The following is a 22,049-nucleotide window of genomic DNA, read 5'->3' on the forward strand; positions in this document are numbered from 1 at the left end:
AAAGAGTCAGCTGACCAGAAGGGGGCTAGGCTTGAACAATATAAAGCCAGGGCCTGAGCTGGTCAGGCAGTCTAACCCTGAGAGCGACAGGGAGAGGAGCTTCTGGCAGCAGGGCTTCAGTAGAGCTCCTGGGATAACATGGATAACATCAGAGCTAGGGTAAGCAACTCTGCAGGCCTGGGAATAGGGGAATGTTACCAGGCTCCTGGGTTACCAGAGAGAGGTCTGGTTATCCAGGCAGGTAGCCATTACTTAGGTTTGGACCCAGAGGGGTTTAGTATGGTCTGCCAGAGGACTTACTACTAGGGTTACAGTTTTAACTGGTGGTTTGTAGAAAGGACTAAGAGGATGTAAGGAAGTCCCAGCTGGCCAAGGGAGAGAGAGAGATGACAGAAGAATAGAGGGCTTGGGGCTCAGAGGGAGAATCTGTACAGCCCCTCCTAGGCTCAGGCTGAGGGCCTGGGGCCTGAAGCCTGAGATGGGTGGAGATGGAAGTGCCCACAGAAGGGTGATTGTGAGAAGGGCCTGAGAGGCTGGAGCCCAGGAGGGGCTGAGTAGGTAAGGCCAGAAAGCCTGAGGTTGGGGCCCAGAAGGGGAAGGTGTCAGCAGGGCCAGGGAGCCCGGGATTTGGTAGCCCAGGATCGGTGGTTGTCAGCCAGGCCTGGGAGCCTGAAGGTCTCATTGGCCCAGAAGCAGGCCAGGGCCAAAGGCCAAAGTGGGCCACTGCTAGAGATGGCCTAGGAGTGTGGCTAGGGCCCAGAGAGACGACCCAAAGACCAGGGTCAGAGCTGGAGACTGAGGGGGCCAAAGAGCCTGTAGCCCAGGAGGGGCAAGGACTGGGGCCAGGACCCCATAGCCCAAGAAGTGCAGGTCAGCACATCACCTGTGAGACATGGCCGTGGTGTAAAGGGGAAGTTGGAGCCACATAACTGGCCCTTAAGGCAATGATCATGGACAACAGTGGTCAAGAGAGTAAGATCAGGCTTGGGAAGCCCTGGGGCACCCTCCTTTTTTCTAAAACTTAACAACATCAAGGTGTGGCAGGAAAGTGAAGGGAAGATTGCCCAAAGAGAGCCAGATTGGCAAGGGTTGAGAAGGCTCCAAGGGGCATCATGGCCACCTTATACATACTTTATCTTCCTTTCCACCTGAGCAGTTTCCCCCTGTTTGCTGGATTGCACCTCTTTGCACCATAAATTTAGGGGCAGATTTTTTTCTACCTGTTAGACCCCTAAGTGAATTTAGGTGTATAAGTGCAATTCTACTCTACCCTATTTGAGTCTTGAAAATCCATCTTGAAATGCATCTACTTTTGTAACACACTGACAGGACCAAAGGGTGGCCCTGAAGACCTTGACCCTGGTCTCCTTTATGATTCTTTCACTTGTTTCACTTACCTGCCACATCTTGCTGGAATAAAGTCTTCAGTATAGGTTACCTATAACTATAACCTATAACAAAGGGGACTTCAGTGGTATGACTCCCTTCCTCTTGCATGGAACACTCTCACCAGTGCTCTGTGCATGACAGTAGGCATTGATGGGAGCAGAGACCCTGATCAGCTCCTGTATATGCAGGGTTGTAGAGAATCCTGTTATCCTTGCTGCCTGCAAAGCCCAAGATGGGCTCCAGGAAACTCCTGAGCTGCCCAAAAGCCAGGTTCACAAGCCTGTCATTGAGCCAGCTAAAGTCATGAGTGACTACATATACAGTCAACTAGCTGCCAAGAGGCACCAGAAGTCCTAATCTGCTTAACAGAGGAAGAGAAATTCTGACAATAAAGAGTAGGGTTTTATCATCACTGTGGCAGGGCACTGTTGGTGCCTGACTCTTCAAGGGCCGAGTCAAGCAGCCAGCAGGTGCTTGATTGTGGTGGTCATTTTAGAACCATAGCTGCCTATATAAACAGAGCAGTTTGCTGCTGACAGGCAGGCAGAAACATCACCTGGCTGAGCTGCTGTATGAGAACATCTGCAGGTAGGAGCAGGAGGCTCTTGGTCCTGGGCATGACCTAAAACTGTACCCTGCTGGGAGTGGGTGGCCTGGTGGGGCTCCCAGTGGTGCAGGGGCCTCCAGGAAAATATCAGACCAGTTACCACCCTGGTGGAAGGTGGGTTGGGGTGCCTCAGTAACCCCTAGCCCCCACATCACTCTGGGCAGCAGTTGGGGCCAGGCACAGCTACAGCCACCTGAGACCCCACCAGGGAGGGAAGCCCTGTAGCCCCAGTGAGGGGGTAGAAGATGTGAAGCCCCAGTGAAGGAGTAGAGAGGTGGAGCCCCAGTGAGGGGGCACATGTGGAGCCCCAGTGAGGGGGTAACCAGAGGGCTGGGAGCCCAGTGTATGTGTGAGAATCTGTGTAGAGTGGCCCCGGGAGGGGCCAGGGCAAGCTTGGCCCTGGTTGGGTAACTGGCTGGCCACTACCCCACTGAGGGTCACAGAAGAGGCCCAAAAGATGGTACGTCTGCCACCCAAGGTGTGCGCTAGATAAAGCCTATGGCCAAAGAGGCCACTCCAAGAGGAAGCAAGGCAGTATAAGTTGTCGATCCGTGAAAGAGACCCTATAAGGGGGGTGGAGATGAGAGGCCCTAGTGAGAGGAGGGCGGTATGCATGTGTGTGTGTATGAAGCCTGACAATGAGAGCTAAGCTTGGTTTGGCTGTAGGCCGGGAGTATTTGTGTCACCTGGATGCCATCTGCAAGGCTTGAGCTGTGGTGTAGGGGAGGATTAGAGATGCAGATACTGCCCTCTTGTATCGGGGCCAGAATGGGCAGTCTCCCACCTAATTAGAACCAACTATGAAACAACAAGGCATGGCAGAAGAGTGAGGCGGGCGGTTAGCCCAGGAACAGGTGGGCAAGCCAACATCTAACTGACCCTGAGAAGGTCCCCTGTTACAATCACAAAGGCAAAAAGAGGCATAAAACTCAAAGTTCTGTGGGCAGACATAAAGATATGTAGGAAATCAGTTATCTGTCCTGGGTCTGGTATTGTTCAATATCTTCATTAATAGTTTGGACAATGGCTTGAGTACATGCTTAGCAAATTTGCAGACAATGCCAAGTTAGGTGCTCCAGTTCATTCAAGTCTTGATTGTAGCCCTGCCCTTCAGAGTGCCTGCAAGACTTGAATAAACTGAGAAATGGTCAACAATCAACCAGATGAAATTCAACAAGGACAAGTGCAAAGTTATTCCTGGGATGGAATGACTGCATGCCCAAATACAGACTGGGGAATAAGTAGCTAGGCTGAAGTACTGCAGAGAAGGACTTGAGACTTACAGTAGACCATAAGATTAATATAAGCCAACAGTGTGCTCTTGCTGCAAAAAACCCCAGAAGCATACTGGGTTGTATTAGCAGAAGTGTCATTTGCGAATCAAGGGAAGTGATGCTTCACTCTTTTCAGCACTGGGGAGGCTTCACTGAGAGTCCCATGTCCAGTTTTGGGCTCTACACTTCAAGAAGGATGTGGATAGTTTGGAAAGAGTCCAGTGCAAAGCAACAAAAATAATTAGGGGCCTGAGAATCATGACTTATGAGGAAAGGCTTAAAGAATTATAGTTTTTTTAGTCTGGGGTAGAGAAGATGGGGGGGGGGGGCGGTGCTGATAACAGTGTTCAAATACTTGAAGGGCAATTTTAGAGAGAATGGAGATAGGCTTTTCTCCGTGGCAGAGGGGGCCAGGACTAGGAATAATGGCCTCGAGCTTCAGTTAGAGGAAATTGAGGTTAGCAGTTAGGAGGAACTTTCTGACTGAGCACAGTCAAGCACTGGAACAGACTATTTAGAGCAACTGTGGAATCTCCATCCTTGGAAATTTTCAAGAGCAAGTTATACAGACACTTGGCTGGGATGGTTTAGTCATGGACGATCCTGCTTTGAGCATGGGTCTGGACTAGATGACCTTGTGAGGCCTATTCCAGCCCTGCTTTCCTATGATTACAATTTTTTTTAAATCTAGAGTTCAAGGTTATGAGGAAGGGTTATGGGTTTTCTCCATCTTTGTACAACGTGAGAGGCCTAGATAGCATACAACTAATTTATATATTTTTATGATATATTTATATGATAATTTGTGTATACAACAATATGACAGTAGTACCCAAATGCTTTGCAGGGTTACGTTCCTCCCCGCACTGTGAAGATGAGGGTTTGCAAAGTACCCAGGATTATACACAGCTACAGGGGTCAGCTTTGTAACTTTCTGGGAGTTAAGCAGGTTGCAAAACATTCAGATATGTTTTGCTCTTACCTCTAGAGCATGTAGCATTGTGTCCTTATAGAGTTTAACCCTTTCTTCTGCATTTTCAAAAAAATCTTCAGGCCTCTGCACCAAATGTGGCAAAATATCTGATAACATAAATGCATCTGCTGTTGCCTACAGAAAGAAAAATAAATATTTTATTTCATGTCCTATATAATTAACACACTAAATCAAAGCCTGTCTAAATTGATTAAGTAAGTCTTTGTAGCTAGAATACTAATTTAACCAGCCAGCTGGGATTTAATTAATGTAGAGGAGTGGTACTTGAACCAATGGTTCCCCCAGGCTAGCTCCACCCCACAGAACCATCTGACCCAGAGTGTGCTCCACAGGGCTGGAAATTTGGCAGCAGTAGAGCAGTGACAATTAATGTTGCCAACAAACTCTCTGCTGCTAAATATCTGGACCCTTGGGGAGCCCTGCAGGCCAGATGATCTGGCCCTGAACACTGGATCACACCACTGCATGGAGCTACAATGCAGCTGGATCCAGGACACGTGTATGCATGGGGGATCTGGCTCATGAGCTGGCTCCTTGCCACTCATGTGACCTGTGGGACTGGAGACTGTGCATCACTGATTTCAGTAATGACATCTATTCTGTGCACTGGGTTAGGAAGAGGTGTGGCTGGAGTGCACGCAGCTCAGAAGCCGCTAGCCAGTATTTTAAACCATAGCACTTCAGGGTTAAAGTGTTGTTGGAGCCACGATGATCCAGGAAATACATTTCTCTTTGCTAATACTTTACAGTCCTCCTACATTTCTTGTAAGTGACTGTTTTTCATTTACAGATGGGGTGGATCTGGAGGGGGAGCAGTGGCATGGCTCCACCCACCTCTTGTACTGGATCACACCCCGAGAGCCTCTGGGGACTTCTTTAAAGTCTCCAAAGCATGTAAAAATCCCCCTCTGTCCCCTCTTTGTTTAAAGGCATGTCCCCTCTCCTCCCCTTCTCCCCTCCCCCCTCTGCCACTACTGTCTCTGGGCAGGGAAAGGTTCAAAGCCACTCCTTCCTGCTCTACCCTGGCTGTGTAGGGGTGAGCTCAGTTGGGAATAGTGACAGAGGTGATGGGCAGGGGGTTCCCCTTTCCTGTTCCTGCTCCCAGGGGGACCGGGCAAGGTTCAGAAATTCACCTCTCTGCTGTTACTGGTGTTGGTGTCCCAGCTGAGCCCACATCCCTCATAGCCTGAAAATGGTCAGGAGTGGCTTTGTAGCTTCACCACCATGGGATAGTGGGGAAAGGGCAGAGGGAGGGAAGGGGATGTGCCACAGAGGGTGGAGAGATGTGTATCTGCTTTGGGGACATTCAAAAAGTCCCCTGAGGCTCCTGCAGTGTGGTCTGGTGGGGTGGTGGGGGAGGAAGTTGGGAGCTGGGATGCAGCCACTGTCGCATTGGGGGTGGCTTCTCCAGCCAAATCCTGGATCCACCCCTGGTTACATATAAGCCATTACTATATCGTTATTTAGCTCAAGCTGTGTCTGCTTCTCTCTTGGACCTAAGGTAGGACACTTCGTGCCTGAAAGCTTGTCAAGCATCTATCCCAAATACACACTTGATCCAATACAAGATATCACCAAAAATATTCTTGCCTCTCCAATACAGAACAGCTCAGTGGAAAAAAGAATAAATGTAATTCAAGGATGAGGTATGCAGGGAGGACATAAATCAATCTTTACTCTCCCATGCCCTAATTACACAGTTCATTCCTCTGGTGTAACTGAATATTCAGTCCCTAGGATTTTTTATTAGTATCTAGACTTTATTTTCATCTTCAGAAAAGCAGCAGTGTTCCTAAGACCTTATTTAGGCTAGTAGAAAAGAGATGGTCTTGACATTGTGTTAGCTAATGTTGACTGGTGAGATAAATTGAAAAAGATAGTGTGATACTAATAAAACAATAAACTGAAATTAGGAAGGGAAATAAAATGAAATAAACAAGAAAGATCACTAAGTTACATTTTTTAAAAATCTAAATAAAAGGTAATCATCAACATGTTGCAACTAAATACAGTGCACAATAAACAACATTTAACAATTTTATTCCTAAGAACGTCAAGTGCTGTGGCCTGATGTCAGGTGAGCAAAGGCAATTTTCATCTTGGTAAGAGATGTCAGATATATTTTTAAAGCCTCTTAAAAAAAAAAAGCCCCTCAGTGTGTTTTTTCTCTTCATCTTTTTGGCACTCAGCAATTCCCTCACCCTCTGGACTGACTTTATTTTTAAGTTCTCCATATACATTAAATTCCAAGCTCCTTGAAGTAGGGACATGGTCACATTTTACCTCTGTAAAGAACCTTTTAAACCTATCAGAGGCCATGGGAGACAATAGGTGTGAGATGAGGAAGTGGGGGAACATTGACCTGATGATAGAATGTAGCTGGTGAAATGTAGAGAGGTTACCTGGGGTCATCGGATGGCACGCAGGTTATAATGTGCCATAAATCCAATGTCTTTTGGATTTATTTAGACACTGGATTTATGTCAGGGCACATTATAACCTGCCTGCCATCCATTAATCCCAGGTAACCTGTCTACATTTTAGCAGCTATATTCTATCATCAGGTCAACATTCTCCCCTTTCCTCCCCCACCTACCTGTCTCACACCTATTGTCTCCCCTGGCCTCTGATGCTCACTGCCATGCATTTGCATTTTCACAGACCTGCATTTTGCATATTGACTTCTATTCCATCCGGAAGAACACAAAACAACAGCAGCCCTTCTATGCCTGAACATGGGTGCTTGTGCTCAAAAACTTGCAAAGAACAATTTTTCCAGCTATTTCATTGGTCTAATAAAAGATATTCCATTTACCCAAAGAAACTAGTCTGCCTATGTCCTTAGACCAATACAGCTACAACCAACACCCCTTTGTAGACCTACGGCACTAGAGAAATAACACTATAAATAGTGAAAAACAAAAAAGCATAAAAGTCATCCACGCCAGCAGAGCACTTTTACATGTACACGTACTCACTCCTGTCAAGCTTGTGAAAAGTCCCACTGGAACTGCTCACCTACTTAAAGCTATATATACTGGAATGCCTTGCTGGATCAGGTCCAAAAAATAAAGTGGACCATTCTGGATGTGTTCTCCTTACTTTGAACCTTTCCTGAAAACATTTTGAAGAAGAATGTACTAGATCTCTTGTCTAGGATCCTGCCATTCTGTTCACAGGCTAACTAAATACACATAAATAATAACAGAGAAAAATACACCATACAGGCTAACTAAATACACAATCAAGAGGAGAAAAAACAAGAAAGATTTTTACTGAAAATGATTTGACCTGTTAATTGCATCTTAAAGAGTAACCCATCCACACATTCTGGCAACTACTGGGATAAAATGGGATATCAGCCACAAAAATATTTCACAAAACTTGTGTAATACTTTTTGTGGCTGATTTCCACTGCACCTTAAATGAAGCATGTGGCAGGGTCAGTTCCATGCAGCCTGATTCCTGGGAGCTGCAGAGTAAACCACCTGACACATCCCAGTCACAGGGATCCTGGTAACAAGAAGATGTTCCCTGATACCAGGGTCCCCATATGCTGGGACCCTTAAAAACCATGTGTGCAGCCCAGCTGTACACATAATTTTCTAACATCCATGGTGCACATGGATCCTAGAATTATGGAACCTCTCCCCAGTCCTGGGACCCCATCATGCCAGGACCTTAAAAAACACGCATGTATAGCCAGGCTGTGCACAAAGTTTTCTGACATTCCTATGCATGGGGCTCTGAAATTGGCCCCAGAGCAGTCCCAGGGCTGGGACCTAGAATCAGCTGACTGTCAGTCTCAAAGGCTGCCTATAGATTTGCTGGTTCATGTTCCAATTAGAATGCACCAGAGCAGACTCAATTAATTGAGTTTGGACCACGTTCTAAATAGAATGCTCCACCATTGCCTCACCATCATGTCTATTAAGCCCCCCATGTTTTAAAATTGCTGTGCCCTTCCCCACATTTTAAAATGGCCATTCAATTAACTTTAGTTAAAGCACCCATGGCCTTTTTAAAATGCGGGGGTGCAAGGAGGCAGGGTGGTGGTGGTACTTAATACATGTGACAATGAGCCATTTATTAATTAAAGTGGATGTTGGGGGACTGGTCTAATTGATACGGCCCTTCCCCATCCCTAAGCTTGTGTACAGGCACCCAAACTGGCTCCAGTGGGGTCCCAGGGTTGGAACTGAATTATATGACTGGCAGGCAGTCTCAACCCTAGGGCTATACTGGTTCATGCTGGGCTGCAGGCACCCACCTTTCAGCTTGCCAGTGCAGCTAGAGCTCAGGATCAGGCTCCTGCACTGCCAAATAATAATGGCACAACTGGATCTGATCCCCAATCTCAAAATCATATGCTTGTCTTTCACGTGTAACATGGCAAAAAGCTCTATTGTTAGGATTAGGGACCAGATCCCACCATGCCATTAAATAAATGTGTTGCTGGGTCATTGGATACCGAAGTTCATTTATGTGTCTAATAGGTGGAATAGAATCTGGCTCATAGTCATCCTCCTCGCCTTCTGCAGAGGAAAGAATTTTACCTATTGTGAATATTTTGTAAATACAAGGCATTGGATTATTTATAACTATTTATACATAATCAGTTGATATTTTCTGTAGTGAGAATATATATTCCTTTTAGCTTTTTCCCCCTCCAGTAAAAATGCTATGCTTTTGTTGTTGTGTTTTGGTTACTGCAAAGATGATTCATTCTGGAGAGGAAAAAAAATATTGGTTAAAAAGTGACAATATGTTTATGATAGCCTAACAAAGAACCAGCAAAGAAGCTGACAACCTGCAAATACTGGTAAGTAATTTTATCAAACAAGCTTTACAAAATATACTATATATATACTAGAATGTTATACTCTTAAAGCAGAAAAAACACTTACTTTATAAATGGTGTAGAACAAAACTAATTCAAGACAGGCTTTTTAAAATCCTTGTAGGCTTTTCATTTCTCTTTCCAGCTGCTAACCCTTAGAATCTATTCAACAAATTCAAAATAGTTACCTCCTCTTCATCTTCTTGCTCTTCTTCATCATTCTCTTCCTCCTCTTCATGTTTCCTCTGCTCCTTCTTTTTCTTACGTTTTTCAATAATGTCAGGATCCCACTGGTTCCGTTGGTATATCTCCCCTGAATCAGGATGTTGTCTTTGCCCAGAGATTCTTTGGCACAAATCATAGTCAGGACACTAGTTAAGAAAGAATTCAAAGCAAACCTTTTGATCAGTTGGTTCTCATAATATTCTTTTTTCTTGAATGCTGTGTTAGTTTTAGAAGATTATTTCTAAACATCTGGTTTATATATTTTAAATTTCAACTACTTGGTAGGTGCAATTTTAAACAAATAATCAAACGCACAAAATGTCTACTAAGTGAAATGCCAAACTCTAAAACTCTTGGTTCAGAAATTATACCTTTTATAATCATCTTTCAACCAAGAGTTTTAGAGTTTGGCATTTCTTTTAGTCTCAGACCAACATCCCTGAAACAAAGTAAGTGAAATGAAATTTTGCCCTATTAAAAAAAGAGTATGTGAACTATCCCTTGAAGTATTCTTTAAACTTCTGGGTATTGCCCTGCTTCTGTCACAAGTACTGGGGAAGGTTGTATGATTCTTACCTGACATACTACATTTTGAGGTAGACAAGGAGAATTTTTGGTCAAGCCTTTCCAAAGGCACATACTCTTTGTAAATGTTTCTTTGCTGTGCAATAGGATGTAATATAAGTAAGCAATCGTAAGTAAAATCTTAAAGAGAATAAATGGACAATGTAACATTTTCATTGGGATACACACAGTTGTTCTGGAAGTCCATTCAATATTTTAGAAGGTAGATCAGGAAAGACCTAAGACAAAGTCTTTTATCTTTTATGTCAGAAAAGAATTTGGTAGACAACCAAACTGCAGATTCAGACTTGCTGAGTTACCTGACTACTACGGGGTAGGAGCAATTCTGTTATCTCCTCTGGGGGTATAAGTATCCCCATTGCAGGAATAGAATCACCCTCCAAGACACAGATGTTTTTCTGTTCCTGAAGGTATTAGAATTACCCCTACACAATAGTCAGGCAACTCGGAGAAACTCTCAAGATACATTTTTTTCACCCACTAGATGCATTAGGATTCTTTCCTTAAGAAGCCCAGTATATTATCTGATATCTATTATATCACTATATTCTATTGTGAACAGAAGATGAGCACTTTATGCCTGAAAGCTTGTCTAACATCTCTGCCAACTATACAGATAGTCCAATAAAAGATATCACCAAAAAAACCCTTGTTTTTTGCAGGATATTATTTGGACCTTTAAGGCCTTTAGAAAAAGAACACTTCTCACCCTATGCATGCAGTTACTTTAATTTCTTTGGTATAGCAGCAAGTCTGAAAGAGACTTGGGGGTCATGAGTGACCACAAGATGAACATGAGCCACCAGTGCAATGCCGCAGCCAGCAAAGCAAACAAAACTTTGGCCTGCGTCTTCTCATGTATCTCAAACAAGACCCAGGAAGTCATCCTCCCACTTCACTTGGCCTTGGTGAGACCACAGCTGGAATACTGTGTCCAGTTCTGGGCTCTGCAATTTAGAAAGGATGTGGAGAAGCTCAAGAGAGTCCAGAGGAGAGCCACACGAATGATTAGAGGACAAGAGAGCAGGCCTTATGAGGACAGGCTCAGAGACACGGGACTCTTCAGCCTGGAAAAGCGTAGGCTCAGGGGTGCCTTGGTGGCAGCCTATAAGTATATAAGAGGTGTGCACTGGGAACTGAGAGAACACCAGGGCACCCCATGGGAAGATTAGGTGTAATGGTCACAAACTCTTGGAAGACCGTTTTAGGCTGGACATAAGGAAAAACTTCTTTACAGTCCAAGTCCCCAGGGCCTGGAATAGACTCCCTCCCAGAGGTGGTGCAGGCACCTACTCTGGATTTCTTTAAAAAATACTTGGATGCTTATCTTGCTGGGATCATTTGACCCCTGCTGACTAACGGTATGCAAAACTTCAGTCCCTGATTTGATTCAGTGGAGATTTGGCCTGATTCAGTGGCCGATTCTCTGAATCCGAATAAAATCACAGGACCCTTTAATCTCTCTGAATCAAATCAGAACCCTCCAGATTGATTCGGAGAGATTTGGAAAGATTCGGCAATTTGGACATAGACACAGCTTTAAATGTTTTTTCTACATACCTCTAGGTAGCAGGTGGCTCGTGAGTGCTGCAATGCTGGGGCGCATGGAGTGTCTCTCAGAAGTGTGCGGGGCTCCCCAGCATGCTAGGCAGCAGACCCGGAAGTAGATCAGAAGCACTTTCAGGTCCACTGAGGATTGCACTGGGGGCCCGCCCCTGCATCCCCCAGCTCGGCGACTGGTGCCTCCTGGGTCTTGGGGGTGGTGCACCCAGGGTCCCCTTGTGGCCGATCGCCGAGCCGAGGAGGATTCTAACATCTCTGCCAACTAGAAAGATGGTCAAATAAAAGATGCTGAGCATGTGGAGGGCCCCCCCCCCGCACTCCTGTGGGACACTCCATCTGCCCCAGCACTGCAGCGTTCATAAGCTGTGCTGGTATCTGAAGGTATGTAGAAAAAACATTTAAAGCTGTGTCTATGGCCAAATCACTGATTCTCCAAATCAGCATTGAATCTTCAGATTCAGATTCAGCTGAATCGAATCCAGGACAGTGATCCGAATCAATGAATTGAATCACTGTCCCTGATTCAGGCTGAATCCGAATCCAAATCAAAATGGCCCGGTTTGCACACTGCTACTGCTGACTGCCTGCCCTTTGGACAGGGGGCTGCACCTGATGATCTTGTGAGGTCCCTTCCAGCCCCAATGTCTATGATATCTATGAAATTTTTAAATGTATCTGGTTGGTATTTCAGTGAAAATGTAATTGGGTAATTGAAGTAATTTTTCAAGAGAGCTCTGAGGAGTTTGATTCAGTTCAAATTTGATATGTAAGTAAACTGTATAAAGAATATTTTCACAGAACTAGACTAAGAGGGCTAAAGTAATTTGTCTTCTTATTTAACTGTGAACCTCAAAGTATTTTCCCTAAAATATTTTCACTGCCTTTGTTTTAAAATATTGTTAACCTTATAATAATCCTAGGCATAAATTCTGTCATTATCCAAGACTATAATTTCATGGAAATACATACCCTTTATTCTAGTTTTTGAAACTTGTAAGGTGCACAGAAATAACTTGAAGTTGTAGGAGATGCTCAGGACCATATGTTATCACCCAGAGCAACTTCACTGACAATTCCCCAAAGAAATAGGAGAATTTGACTCTTAGCAATAGACATCATACTTTCAGGAAAAAAATGACTATTTCTTTGACTCTTACACTGTATGAATATGACTCTAAGAATAAGTAGGAAAATGAATAGCAAGGTATCAAAGCTCACATTACCTTAATGTTAATCAAGAAATCTGGTTTTAATTTTAAAGTTTTAATTTTCTCTATTTGCTCCGAAACAGTCATGTATTCTTCTGAGAGAGAAGGAAATCCACTTAGAATGTAACCTGCCAAATATAATTTGTTAAATGCATGTTTTGGTAAATTATTTGAAACACACTAAATATTTATATGCATCATTTTCAAGCATCGTATCTATAGTGCAGTAATGAAGAATCTATTCTACACAGTTATGCTAACCCAAGTTTATCTGCAACTGTCCTGAATTAAATAATAGATGTTAATCTGCATTACTTTCAGAAGAAGTAAAGGGCTACTAAAAAGTGTTAATTCAGTTAAGCATTAAGGAGAACAAAATGTCAACATGGACACTAGGCAGACAAGGTTCTTTGGGTGAATCTGATATCTTTTATTAGAGCAATTTAAATAGTTGGAAAACAATTATTAAGCAAGCTTTCGGGTTCAAAAACCCTTCGTCAGGCTAAGGAAGTTTCAGCAGTTGGTGTGTGCTCTTCCTGGATGGAATGAAAAGTAAAGAAGCCAGAGGCTGGTCTGGTATGCATACAAGACAGTGAAAATGTAGACTGAGGCCTTACTATAACCATCAGGAGTCAATGAGTGAGAGACACCCCTGTAACATGGACACTAAAAATGTTATATATACTAAAATGTTATCTTGGAATACCATTTTAAAAAGTCTGAACAATACTGAAATCACTAGTCATATACATCATTATCAAATCAAGTCACTGGTGTACTCAGACCTAATGGGCCATTGAGCCCGGTGTGGCTAAGGTGCACCAACTTCTGTAGCCAATGGCACAAAAGGAAATGACAGGGCCAGCACCACATCCAGCTGCTTTAACTCATTTGCAGCTGGGTCAACTGAGGGCAGCATTTGGCATGAATTCAGTGCAGGGCTGGAATTCACACCCCTGGAGCCATAGCAAAATGCTATAACCATTCTATTACCACACCCCCTGCTACATTATTTAACATGGTATTTATACTGCGAAATGCATACTTAGTACCATCTAGTGTCAGTCTTTGTTTTTTTTGCAGAGTGGCAGGCAAAATATTAAAGCTAATTATGAGTTAGGGCGATTAGAAATGATGGAATACGAGGGCCTGAATGGAAAGAGTTAAAAACAGAGATTCTCAATCTTCTCAGGATCAGGGCACTGCTCAGGCACTTTTTTTAATGTAGCGGCACCGTTGGTTGAGAACCACTGTTGGCACTGCTTCAACTTACCTTAGTGCTTCTCAACTGGAGGAATGTTTACACATGCTTTTTACATGTGCCTAAACTTAATGCACATTTGCCTAATGTGCATTAAGGTGATTTAGGCGCACTTCTACACATGCTAAGGCGTATTAACACAGTGTGCAGACCGACTTGAGACTAAATTCCAAGTCAATCGATATACACAGTGTGAATGCACCTTAGCGTGTCTACACATGTGTTAAGGCACTTTAGCTATTCACACCTAAATTTGATACCTGTTTTTACAGGTATCAAATTTAGGTGCAAATAGCCTAAAATTGCCATTTTTAAGGAACATTAAGGGTGTGCATGTGTAGGCCCGTGCTCTTAATATGTCTTAAAAATGGCTAATGCACCTTAAATCAGCACTTGGAGACACACCCTGGGTGTTGATGCCTTCAAATAAAATAGCCCTGTACCTGCTGTGCAGCCAGCCTAGGAAATGCTGTGGCACTTGTGTGCTTCTGCTGCATTAGGGCTTGGATCAGCCCAAAACAGGCAGGAGTTGGCTTGTTCTATGAAGCCCTGCCCTGTTTGTCCCCCTCCCCAGCCCTCCTCCTCCACCTTCCCTTCCTGCAAACAGAGGAGTGCAGGTGGAACTGTCCCAAGAACCAGAGTTTCTGGGAGAAGTGTGGGAAAGGCTAGGTCAGGAAGAGCTACTGAAGAGACAGCGCCTCTGCCTGCTTTAGGTTGATTAGAGCCCTAATGCAGCAAAACTGCATGCAGAGAGGTTTCACCTGATTCGCCACAGCACCCCTAAGTGGGGGCTCGCAGCAACTCTTTTGAGAATCACTGAGTTAAAGAAAGTCCTTTTTTTGGTTTGGAAATAGACAGAGTTACACTACTTCTGATGGTGAGTTCCACAGGAGGTAGGAATTTCAGAACTGTATTTTGAAAGGTCAGCTCTTATGCTGAGTAGACAGGGGTCCTGAGAGAGTTTATATTAAACTATCCCAGGTCTTGGAGGATTATCCTTACGTTGAGGGAAGTGGGAGATCCATGGGATGAAAAACCAATTTCTTGAGATGACATTGTTTACAAAGTTGACTTTGTTCTTGTAATTTGGTTGTTCCTTGACCTTTTAAAAGTTAAAGCTCAGGAGAGAAATATGAGTAATTGCTAAGAATGGAGCCCATAGACTTTGATAGATCAGTTATTGACCTGTGTATTTAGAGACTTGCATTCTCATTCCAGCTCTAGCATGGCTATGATGTCTGAACTTGGGTCTTTGTTTCTGTGTTCCCCTATTTTGCTTTTCCCTTTGGTATGCCTCCACTTCAAGGTGGTCACCAGGTCAGGATTGTGCTCTTTCTCATACTAGCCTACTATACACACTGGGAGCACCTACAATAGAGGTTTACTGCTCAGTTGACTAATTAGCTGTGCTGTAAACATCTCCACGTTTACATGTGCACCCCTATTAGGTTGAAGGAAATTAATTTACTCCGCAGCAGGACAGTGCTTGTAAATAAAAGTACTGCTACAACAAGCATTGGGCCACTCATGGCTCTCCTGCTGTCCACCCCTGGCATACCAACATCTTTCAAGTTGAGATTGTGGGTGTTTTTGGCAGCCTTTCCAAAAACATTACCAACCCCTGGGATAGCACTTTATAATGCCCTGCTTGGTGTAACCTTTCATTTTTCTCAAGGACTGTTCCAAGCTACCAGCACTACCTTGCCAGCTCACACCTACTGTGCTAAGCTGAAGATGTTTTTACAACATGCAGCTAGCTGGTCAGAAGAACATGCATGCATGTTGATGAATATCTGGAGGGAATAGACCAAACACCAGTATTTCAGCCACAGTGGGCACATCTACACATGCTATTCATGTGAAGCAATAAACCCCAGTGTGTATCATGCCAGAGTTTATTGCTTCTGGGTGTGTCACTTTTATATGTACCCAGGACCACAACCTGTTGAGCCAGGCAGATGTTTCGGGGGTCAGCCTGCCAGCCTGAAGCTGCTCTGACTCAGCTCAATGCCTTGTGGAGGGGCTGGCTGGAGCAGTGGTCTAGCCAGCAGGCAGCCCCTGCACTGATGCACCCCTGTGCCCCAGCCAGCTGTGTCACCATCTACACATGTGTTGCTGCAAAGTAAAAAACAATAGTACTTGTATTTACAAGTATTACCCTGCTGCAGAATTTATTATTTCCTGCAGCCTAAAAGGGCTACCTGTGTAGACAGATTCACAGATGTTTAGGGCTAGAAGGGACCTAGTGAGATCATCGGCTCCAGCCCCCCTGCTCTGGGCAGGAAAGGCTGTTGGGGTCAAATAACCCCAGCAAGGTATGCACCCAGTCTCCTTTTGAAGATTTCCAGGGTAGATGCCTGCACCACCCCCTGCTGGGAGTCTATTCCAGCGTTTGGTCACACAAACCGTGAAGAAGTTTTTCCTTATATCCAGTCTGAAACCTTCTTCTAGGAGTTTATGACCATTGCTCCTAGTTTTCCCCTGGGGTGCTTTGGTGAACAGTTGTTCTAAGCTACCACCAAATCCCCCTGAAGTCTTCTCTGTTCTAGGCTGAACAATCCTATATCTGTCAGCCTTTCCTTGTATGGCTAGCTCTTTAGACTTCTAATCAAGTGGCTCTTCTCTGGACTCTCTCAAGCTTCTCCACATCCTTCTTGAAGTGTGGTGCCCAGAACTGGATGCAGTAGTCCAGCTGCAGCCTTACCAATGCCAAGCAGAGCAGGAGAACAATGTCCTTAGTTTTGCTTGAAATGCATTGGTTGATGCATGCCAACGTATTGTTTGCTCTGCTAACTGCATCATCACACTGGTGGCTCATATTCATTTTATGGTAAATTATGACCCCCAGGTCCCTTTCAGATGTGGTGCTAGCTAGTGTGGCACCACTGAGTTTGTAAGTTTGTTGAAGATTTTTTCCTCCACAGATGGAGAACTTTACACTTCTCAGTGCTGAACACCATCTGGTTCCAGTCCACCCATCTAACTAATCTGTCTAGGCCCTCCTGGATTGTCAGTCTACCCTGATGTGTGGCCGTACTTCCCCAGAGCTTAGTGTCATCGATGAACTTTGTCAGTGAGCTTTTCACTTCCACATCCAGATCATTGATGAAGATGTTGAAAAGCACTTGTCCAAGTACCATACCCTGGTGGACCCCGCTGGCTACCTTCCACCAGGTAGACACAGATCTGTCTATTAGTACTCTCTGGGTCCAATCCCGCAGCCAGTTTCCCACCCATCTGACCGTTGAATTGTTGAGCCCATAGTCTTCTAGTTTCACCTTGAAAGCCTTGTGTGACATCAAGTCAAAGGCCTTCCTAAAATCCAAATAAATGATGTTGACCTCATCTCCCTTATCCAGATGGTGAGTAACCTGGTCGTAGAAGGAAATGCGGTTAGTTAGACATGACCTACTCACGACAAAATTGTGCTGGCTGTTGTTCAAAATTTTGCCTTCTACTAACTTATCACGTAAGGACTCCTTGAAAACATTTTTGAGGATTTTTCCTGGGATTGAGGTCAGGCTGATTGGCCTATAGTTCCCTGGGTCCTCGCTCCTCCCCTTCTCGAAGATAGGCACAACATTGGCCCTCTTCCAGTCTTCTGGAACCTCTCCTGAGCACCACAAATTCTCAAAGAAGTTTGCCAGCAGTCCTTCGATGACTTCAACTAGCCTGCTCAGCACTCTCAGATGGAGTTCATTCAGTCCAGCTGACTTATAGATATCCAGCCTCTCTAGCTGTTTTTTCACCAGCTCTACATTGAATGTTGGTAAATTGCTACTGTGATTATTCTGTGTCATATCTGCATTCAGCAGGCTATCACTTTTAGACTGGTGGAATACAGATGCGAAGTACTCATTCAGGAGTTCAGTCTGGTGTCAGTGATCAGATGTCCAAATGCATTGAGTAATGGTCCCACATGTCCAATGTGTCATGGGGTGTGATCCCTAGGGGTGGCCGGGATGCCCCTAGGGCTCCGTGCCAATCTTGCCCAATGGACACCCTTTTCCTTGCCTGTCACATCTTGCTGGTATTTATAATAAATAGGGAGGCTGTCCTTGAGTTTATGTTTGGGCACGGTCCTGATGGAGCCCACTGAACTCTGTGGGTTCTTGGACCCCCTTTTTTGGGTCCCGCTCAAAATGGATGCCTCACAGGACACCCTCAGCCTTATGGGATAGATGCATGGCTCCAAAACTGCCCCTTTACCATGCCCCAAGCCTCACAGATGATATATAAATGTCATCCCACTGGCGCTGGGCTCTCCGCAGTTCTGTCTCTGCAGCCAAACTGGTGCTGGGCTCTCTGCAGCCCTGTCGCTGTGCCTGCTGGTGCTGGGGTCTCCACACTGTAGTGTGGTCCTAATGAGGCCTCCTTCTCCCCAGTAGCCTCAGTCTGGTTCACCGGTTTATAAACAACAGCCAAAAATTCAGACCCTGGGCTATAACATAATACAACCAGGTCAGGGTGCTCTCTGTCCCTTTAAAAGAGTCAAACTACCCCGCAAGCCTTAAGTGCCTTGTAGCCCAGGGTACCTGGTGAGCTGCTGGAGCCCCGTTAGTTCTATAGGCAGCATATCAGGTGTCCACAGTGTTTCTGGGCAATTCTTCTCTGGAGGCTCCTTCCCCTGGCTGCTGTCAGTGAACTAACTCCTGCTGGCCTCAGCCCTGGGGTTTATATGTGCCCAGGGCCCTGCCTTCTTCCGGTCAACTTACCGGGTGCAGGTGCAGGCTAATTCCCTTGTTAGCCTGCTGTCATAGTAACCTATACCTGTGGGGTTTCTGCCTGGCTCCTGGGGCCCTCTCCCTAGGTGGTTTCTGCTCTTAAAGGAGCAGGCACTTCAGTGTGCTGTGACACACTGGTTTTTCCTCCTGTTACCTACATACCTATAGAGGGACTTCTTATTCTCCTTGATTTAGGTTGGTAACCTGAATTCTGTCACCATCTCTGCTTTTCTAATCTGCCACCTGCAAGTGTGGGCCAATCTTATGTAGTTCTCCTTGGGGTCTATTCCTAGCTTCCATCATTGGTAAGCCTCCCTTTTCTTTTTCAGAAGATCTGCTACTTCCCTATTGAGCCAAGATGGCCTCCCAGCCCCTGTGCCACCTTTTTTGTGTATAGGTATGGACAGTTTCTGTGCACCAAGGATCATGTCCTTGAGGAATGACCACTCTTCATCCAGACCTTTTCCCTGTGGTCCATGATCCCGTAGGACATTACTCACTACAGTCCTTAGCTTATTGAAGTCAGCTTTTTTAAAGTCAAGAATTTGTACCTTACTGACAGATTTCCCAGCCCTACAATGGGCAGTGAAAGTGATACTGCCATGGTCACTGTTGCCTAGGTTACCCTCATGTCACCTAGGATCATTCATCAGGTTATCCCCTTTGGCCAAAACTAAGTCTAGGAACATATTTCCTTTGATAGGCCCATATACTTCTGAGACAGGTAGAGCTCATCAATACATTCAGGAATCTATGCGACCAATCACATTTGGCTGAGTGTTCTTCCCAGGAAATGTCTGGGTAGTTAAAGTTGCCCACAATGACCATATCCCGTGCTCTTGCAGCCTCTTCCAGTTCTCTGGAGAATTTCAGATCTAGCTCCTCATCTTGATTCAGAGGTCTGTAATATATTCCTACAGTTAGGTCCCTTTTGCCATATCTCTTCCCCACCCCACCTCACCCCCGTGTCTTGACACAGAGGGTCTCAAGTCACCCTTCCTTAGTTCCAATTTTGGCTTCCAAGGAGCTGTACTGCTTCTTTACATATAAAGCTACACCTCCACACTTTTTCCCTATGTGATCCCTCCTATGAAGGGTGTAGCCCTCTATAGCTCTGGTCCAATCATGGGTAGAGTTCCACCAGATTTCTGTTATCCCTATGATATCATAGTTGCTGCTGGAAATCAGGATGGCCAGTTCCTCCTGTTTGTTTCCTATGTTCCTGGCATTTGTATACAGGTATTTGAGCTCTCTGCTGGAGGTTCGGTTTTCTGTCATGTTGAGGGAGCTCCAGTCCTTCAGATTGTGCTGTAGTGTTCTTCCTATCATCTCCTGTTGTAATAGTTGTTTGTTTGTTGGCCCCTGGGCTTCATTCGCTCATTGTCCTCCCATCCCCCGACAATCTCAGTTTAAAGCCCTGTCCAGGAGGTCCACCATCCTGGCCGAGAAACAAGCCTTCCCCTTTGGCATGAGGTGGATACTGTCTCTTCCCAGAAGACCTCTGTCTCTGAAGTGCATGCTGTGGTCAAGTAAGTCAAAACCCTCTCAGTAGCACCATTGCCAGAGCCTTTGGTTCACCTCTTTGATACATCTGTCTCTCCTGGGCCCACGGCATGCAACCGGGAGGATGGAGGAGAAAATTACCTGCACCTCCCACACCCTAAGCCCAGCCCCCAGAGCCCTGTAGTCACTCATGACCCAGCCAGGATTGCTCCGAGCTATGAGATGTTTACTGGCTGCATCTACATGAGATGCTTACTGCGCAGTAGCTTGTTAGTACGGCACAGTACTGCACAGTAGCATCTCAGTAGCGACCATCTCAGTAGCAACCACGATGCAACGCTACTGTGCAGTAGCGTTGCACAAGGTTGCACAACGCAATGCTACTGTTGCACAATGCTACTGTGCACAAGCTACTGAGCAGTCAGCATCACCCAGAAGCCATGCAGGGATGCTTTACTGTGCAGTAATTTAGTACTCGGGTATGCAGTTATTAAATGTCTCATATAGATGCGGTCACTGTGGAGCTAATTAGTCTACTCCACAGTAAACATCTCATGTAGATGCCCCCAGTATCAGGAATATTTACCATTACCAGGGAATTTCAAGCCCAACCCACTGGAGTAATCACAGGATTGGGTTGCAGCATGAACCAGTGTATCACATTCCATGGAACTGGAATTGGAGGAACCAGAACCTTAACCCAACAAGTGGTTCCAAAGTTTATCTGAGGGAAATTTTGGTATGGAGAGGGAGGAATTTCCTGATGAATGACCAATACATTTACAGTTAGAGAGAAATTTGGGTGTCTCAGGGTGTGTGATTGGTTTCTGTTAAACAGTCTCATTGCCATGTTCATCCCAAGGTGACAGCTAAGTGGAGAAAATAATGCCATTGCTCTTTTCTAGTATTGCCCTATTGTTTTTAACCATGCCTATGTGATCAAACACTGCTTGGGATTTGTTACATAAGATCATATTTTTCCCCCTACTGCATTGCAAAAGCATGTTGTTTATGGATTTACAGTTTAAGGAAACATATAGAAATATAATTGTAACTTTGTCTGTAAACTAAAGAGCACTTGAAGGAGAACATTTGTCAGTGTCAAAAGTTAATGGAGGTCAGTTTCTTGCTGTAAAAGTTTCCCTATAAAGAGCAGAAGATGAGAGTAGTAGTTAATGGAAGCGAATCATTATGGTGCTCCGTGACTAGTGCTGTCCCCCAATGCTCTGTCCTTGGACTGGTTCTCTTTAATATTTTTATCAACGATGTGGACATTGGTGTCAGAAGTGCACTGGTCAAGTTTGCCAATGACACTAAAATTTGGGGCATAGTGTCCACATCTGAAGATAGACTACTGATCCAGGTTGACTTGGATAAGCTTAGAAAGTGGGCGGATATAAACCTGATGACATTTAATACCAAAAAATGCAAGGTACTCCACCTCAGGGAAAAAACCCCCACAGCACGCTTACAGGCTCGGCAGTGCTACGCTCGCTAGCACCATGACTGAAAGAGACTTGGGGGTCATGACTGACCACAAGATGAACATGAGCCACCAATGCGATGTCACAGCTGGCAAAGTAAACAAAACTCTGGCTTGCATCCATAGATGCTTCTCAGGTAAATCTCAGGATGTCATCTTCCTGCTGTACTTGGCCTTGATGAGGCTGCAGCTGGAGTACTACAACCAAATCTGGGCTTCACAATTCAAGAAAGATGTCAAGAAGCTTGAGAGACTCTAGAGGACAGCCACGCACATGATCAGAGGGAAAGAAAATAGGCCTTATGAAGAGAGGCTGAGAGCCATGAGACTCTTCAGCCTCAAAGTGCAGGCTTAGGAGTGACCTGGTGGCTACCTGTAAATACATAAGTGGTG

At 44.9% G+C, this 22,049-nt stretch overlaps 1 protein-coding gene across 1 annotated transcript in view; it reads right to left on the minus strand.

Moving 5' to 3' along the window:
- The window catches only part of AK9 (adenylate kinase 9), a 191,235-nt gene that overhangs the window by 135,730 nt on the left and 33,456 nt on the right, over positions 1-22,049 (minus strand). The window contains exons 6-8 of the mRNA XM_019499938.2: positions 12,701-12,813; positions 9,293-9,475; positions 4,253-4,378 (exon numbers count right to left, since the gene is read on the minus strand). Coding sequence (XP_019355483.1) covers positions 4,253-4,378; positions 9,293-9,475; positions 12,701-12,813 — 422 coding nt within the window. The remainder of the gene's footprint in view (positions 1-4,252; positions 4,379-9,292; positions 9,476-12,700; positions 12,814-22,049) is intronic.

Source organism: Alligator mississippiensis, chromosome 1 (genome assembly GCF_030867095.1).
Source record: "Alligator mississippiensis isolate rAllMis1 chromosome 1, rAllMis1, whole genome shotgun sequence".
NCBI lineage: Eukaryota > Metazoa > Chordata > Crocodylia > Alligatoridae > Alligator > Alligator mississippiensis.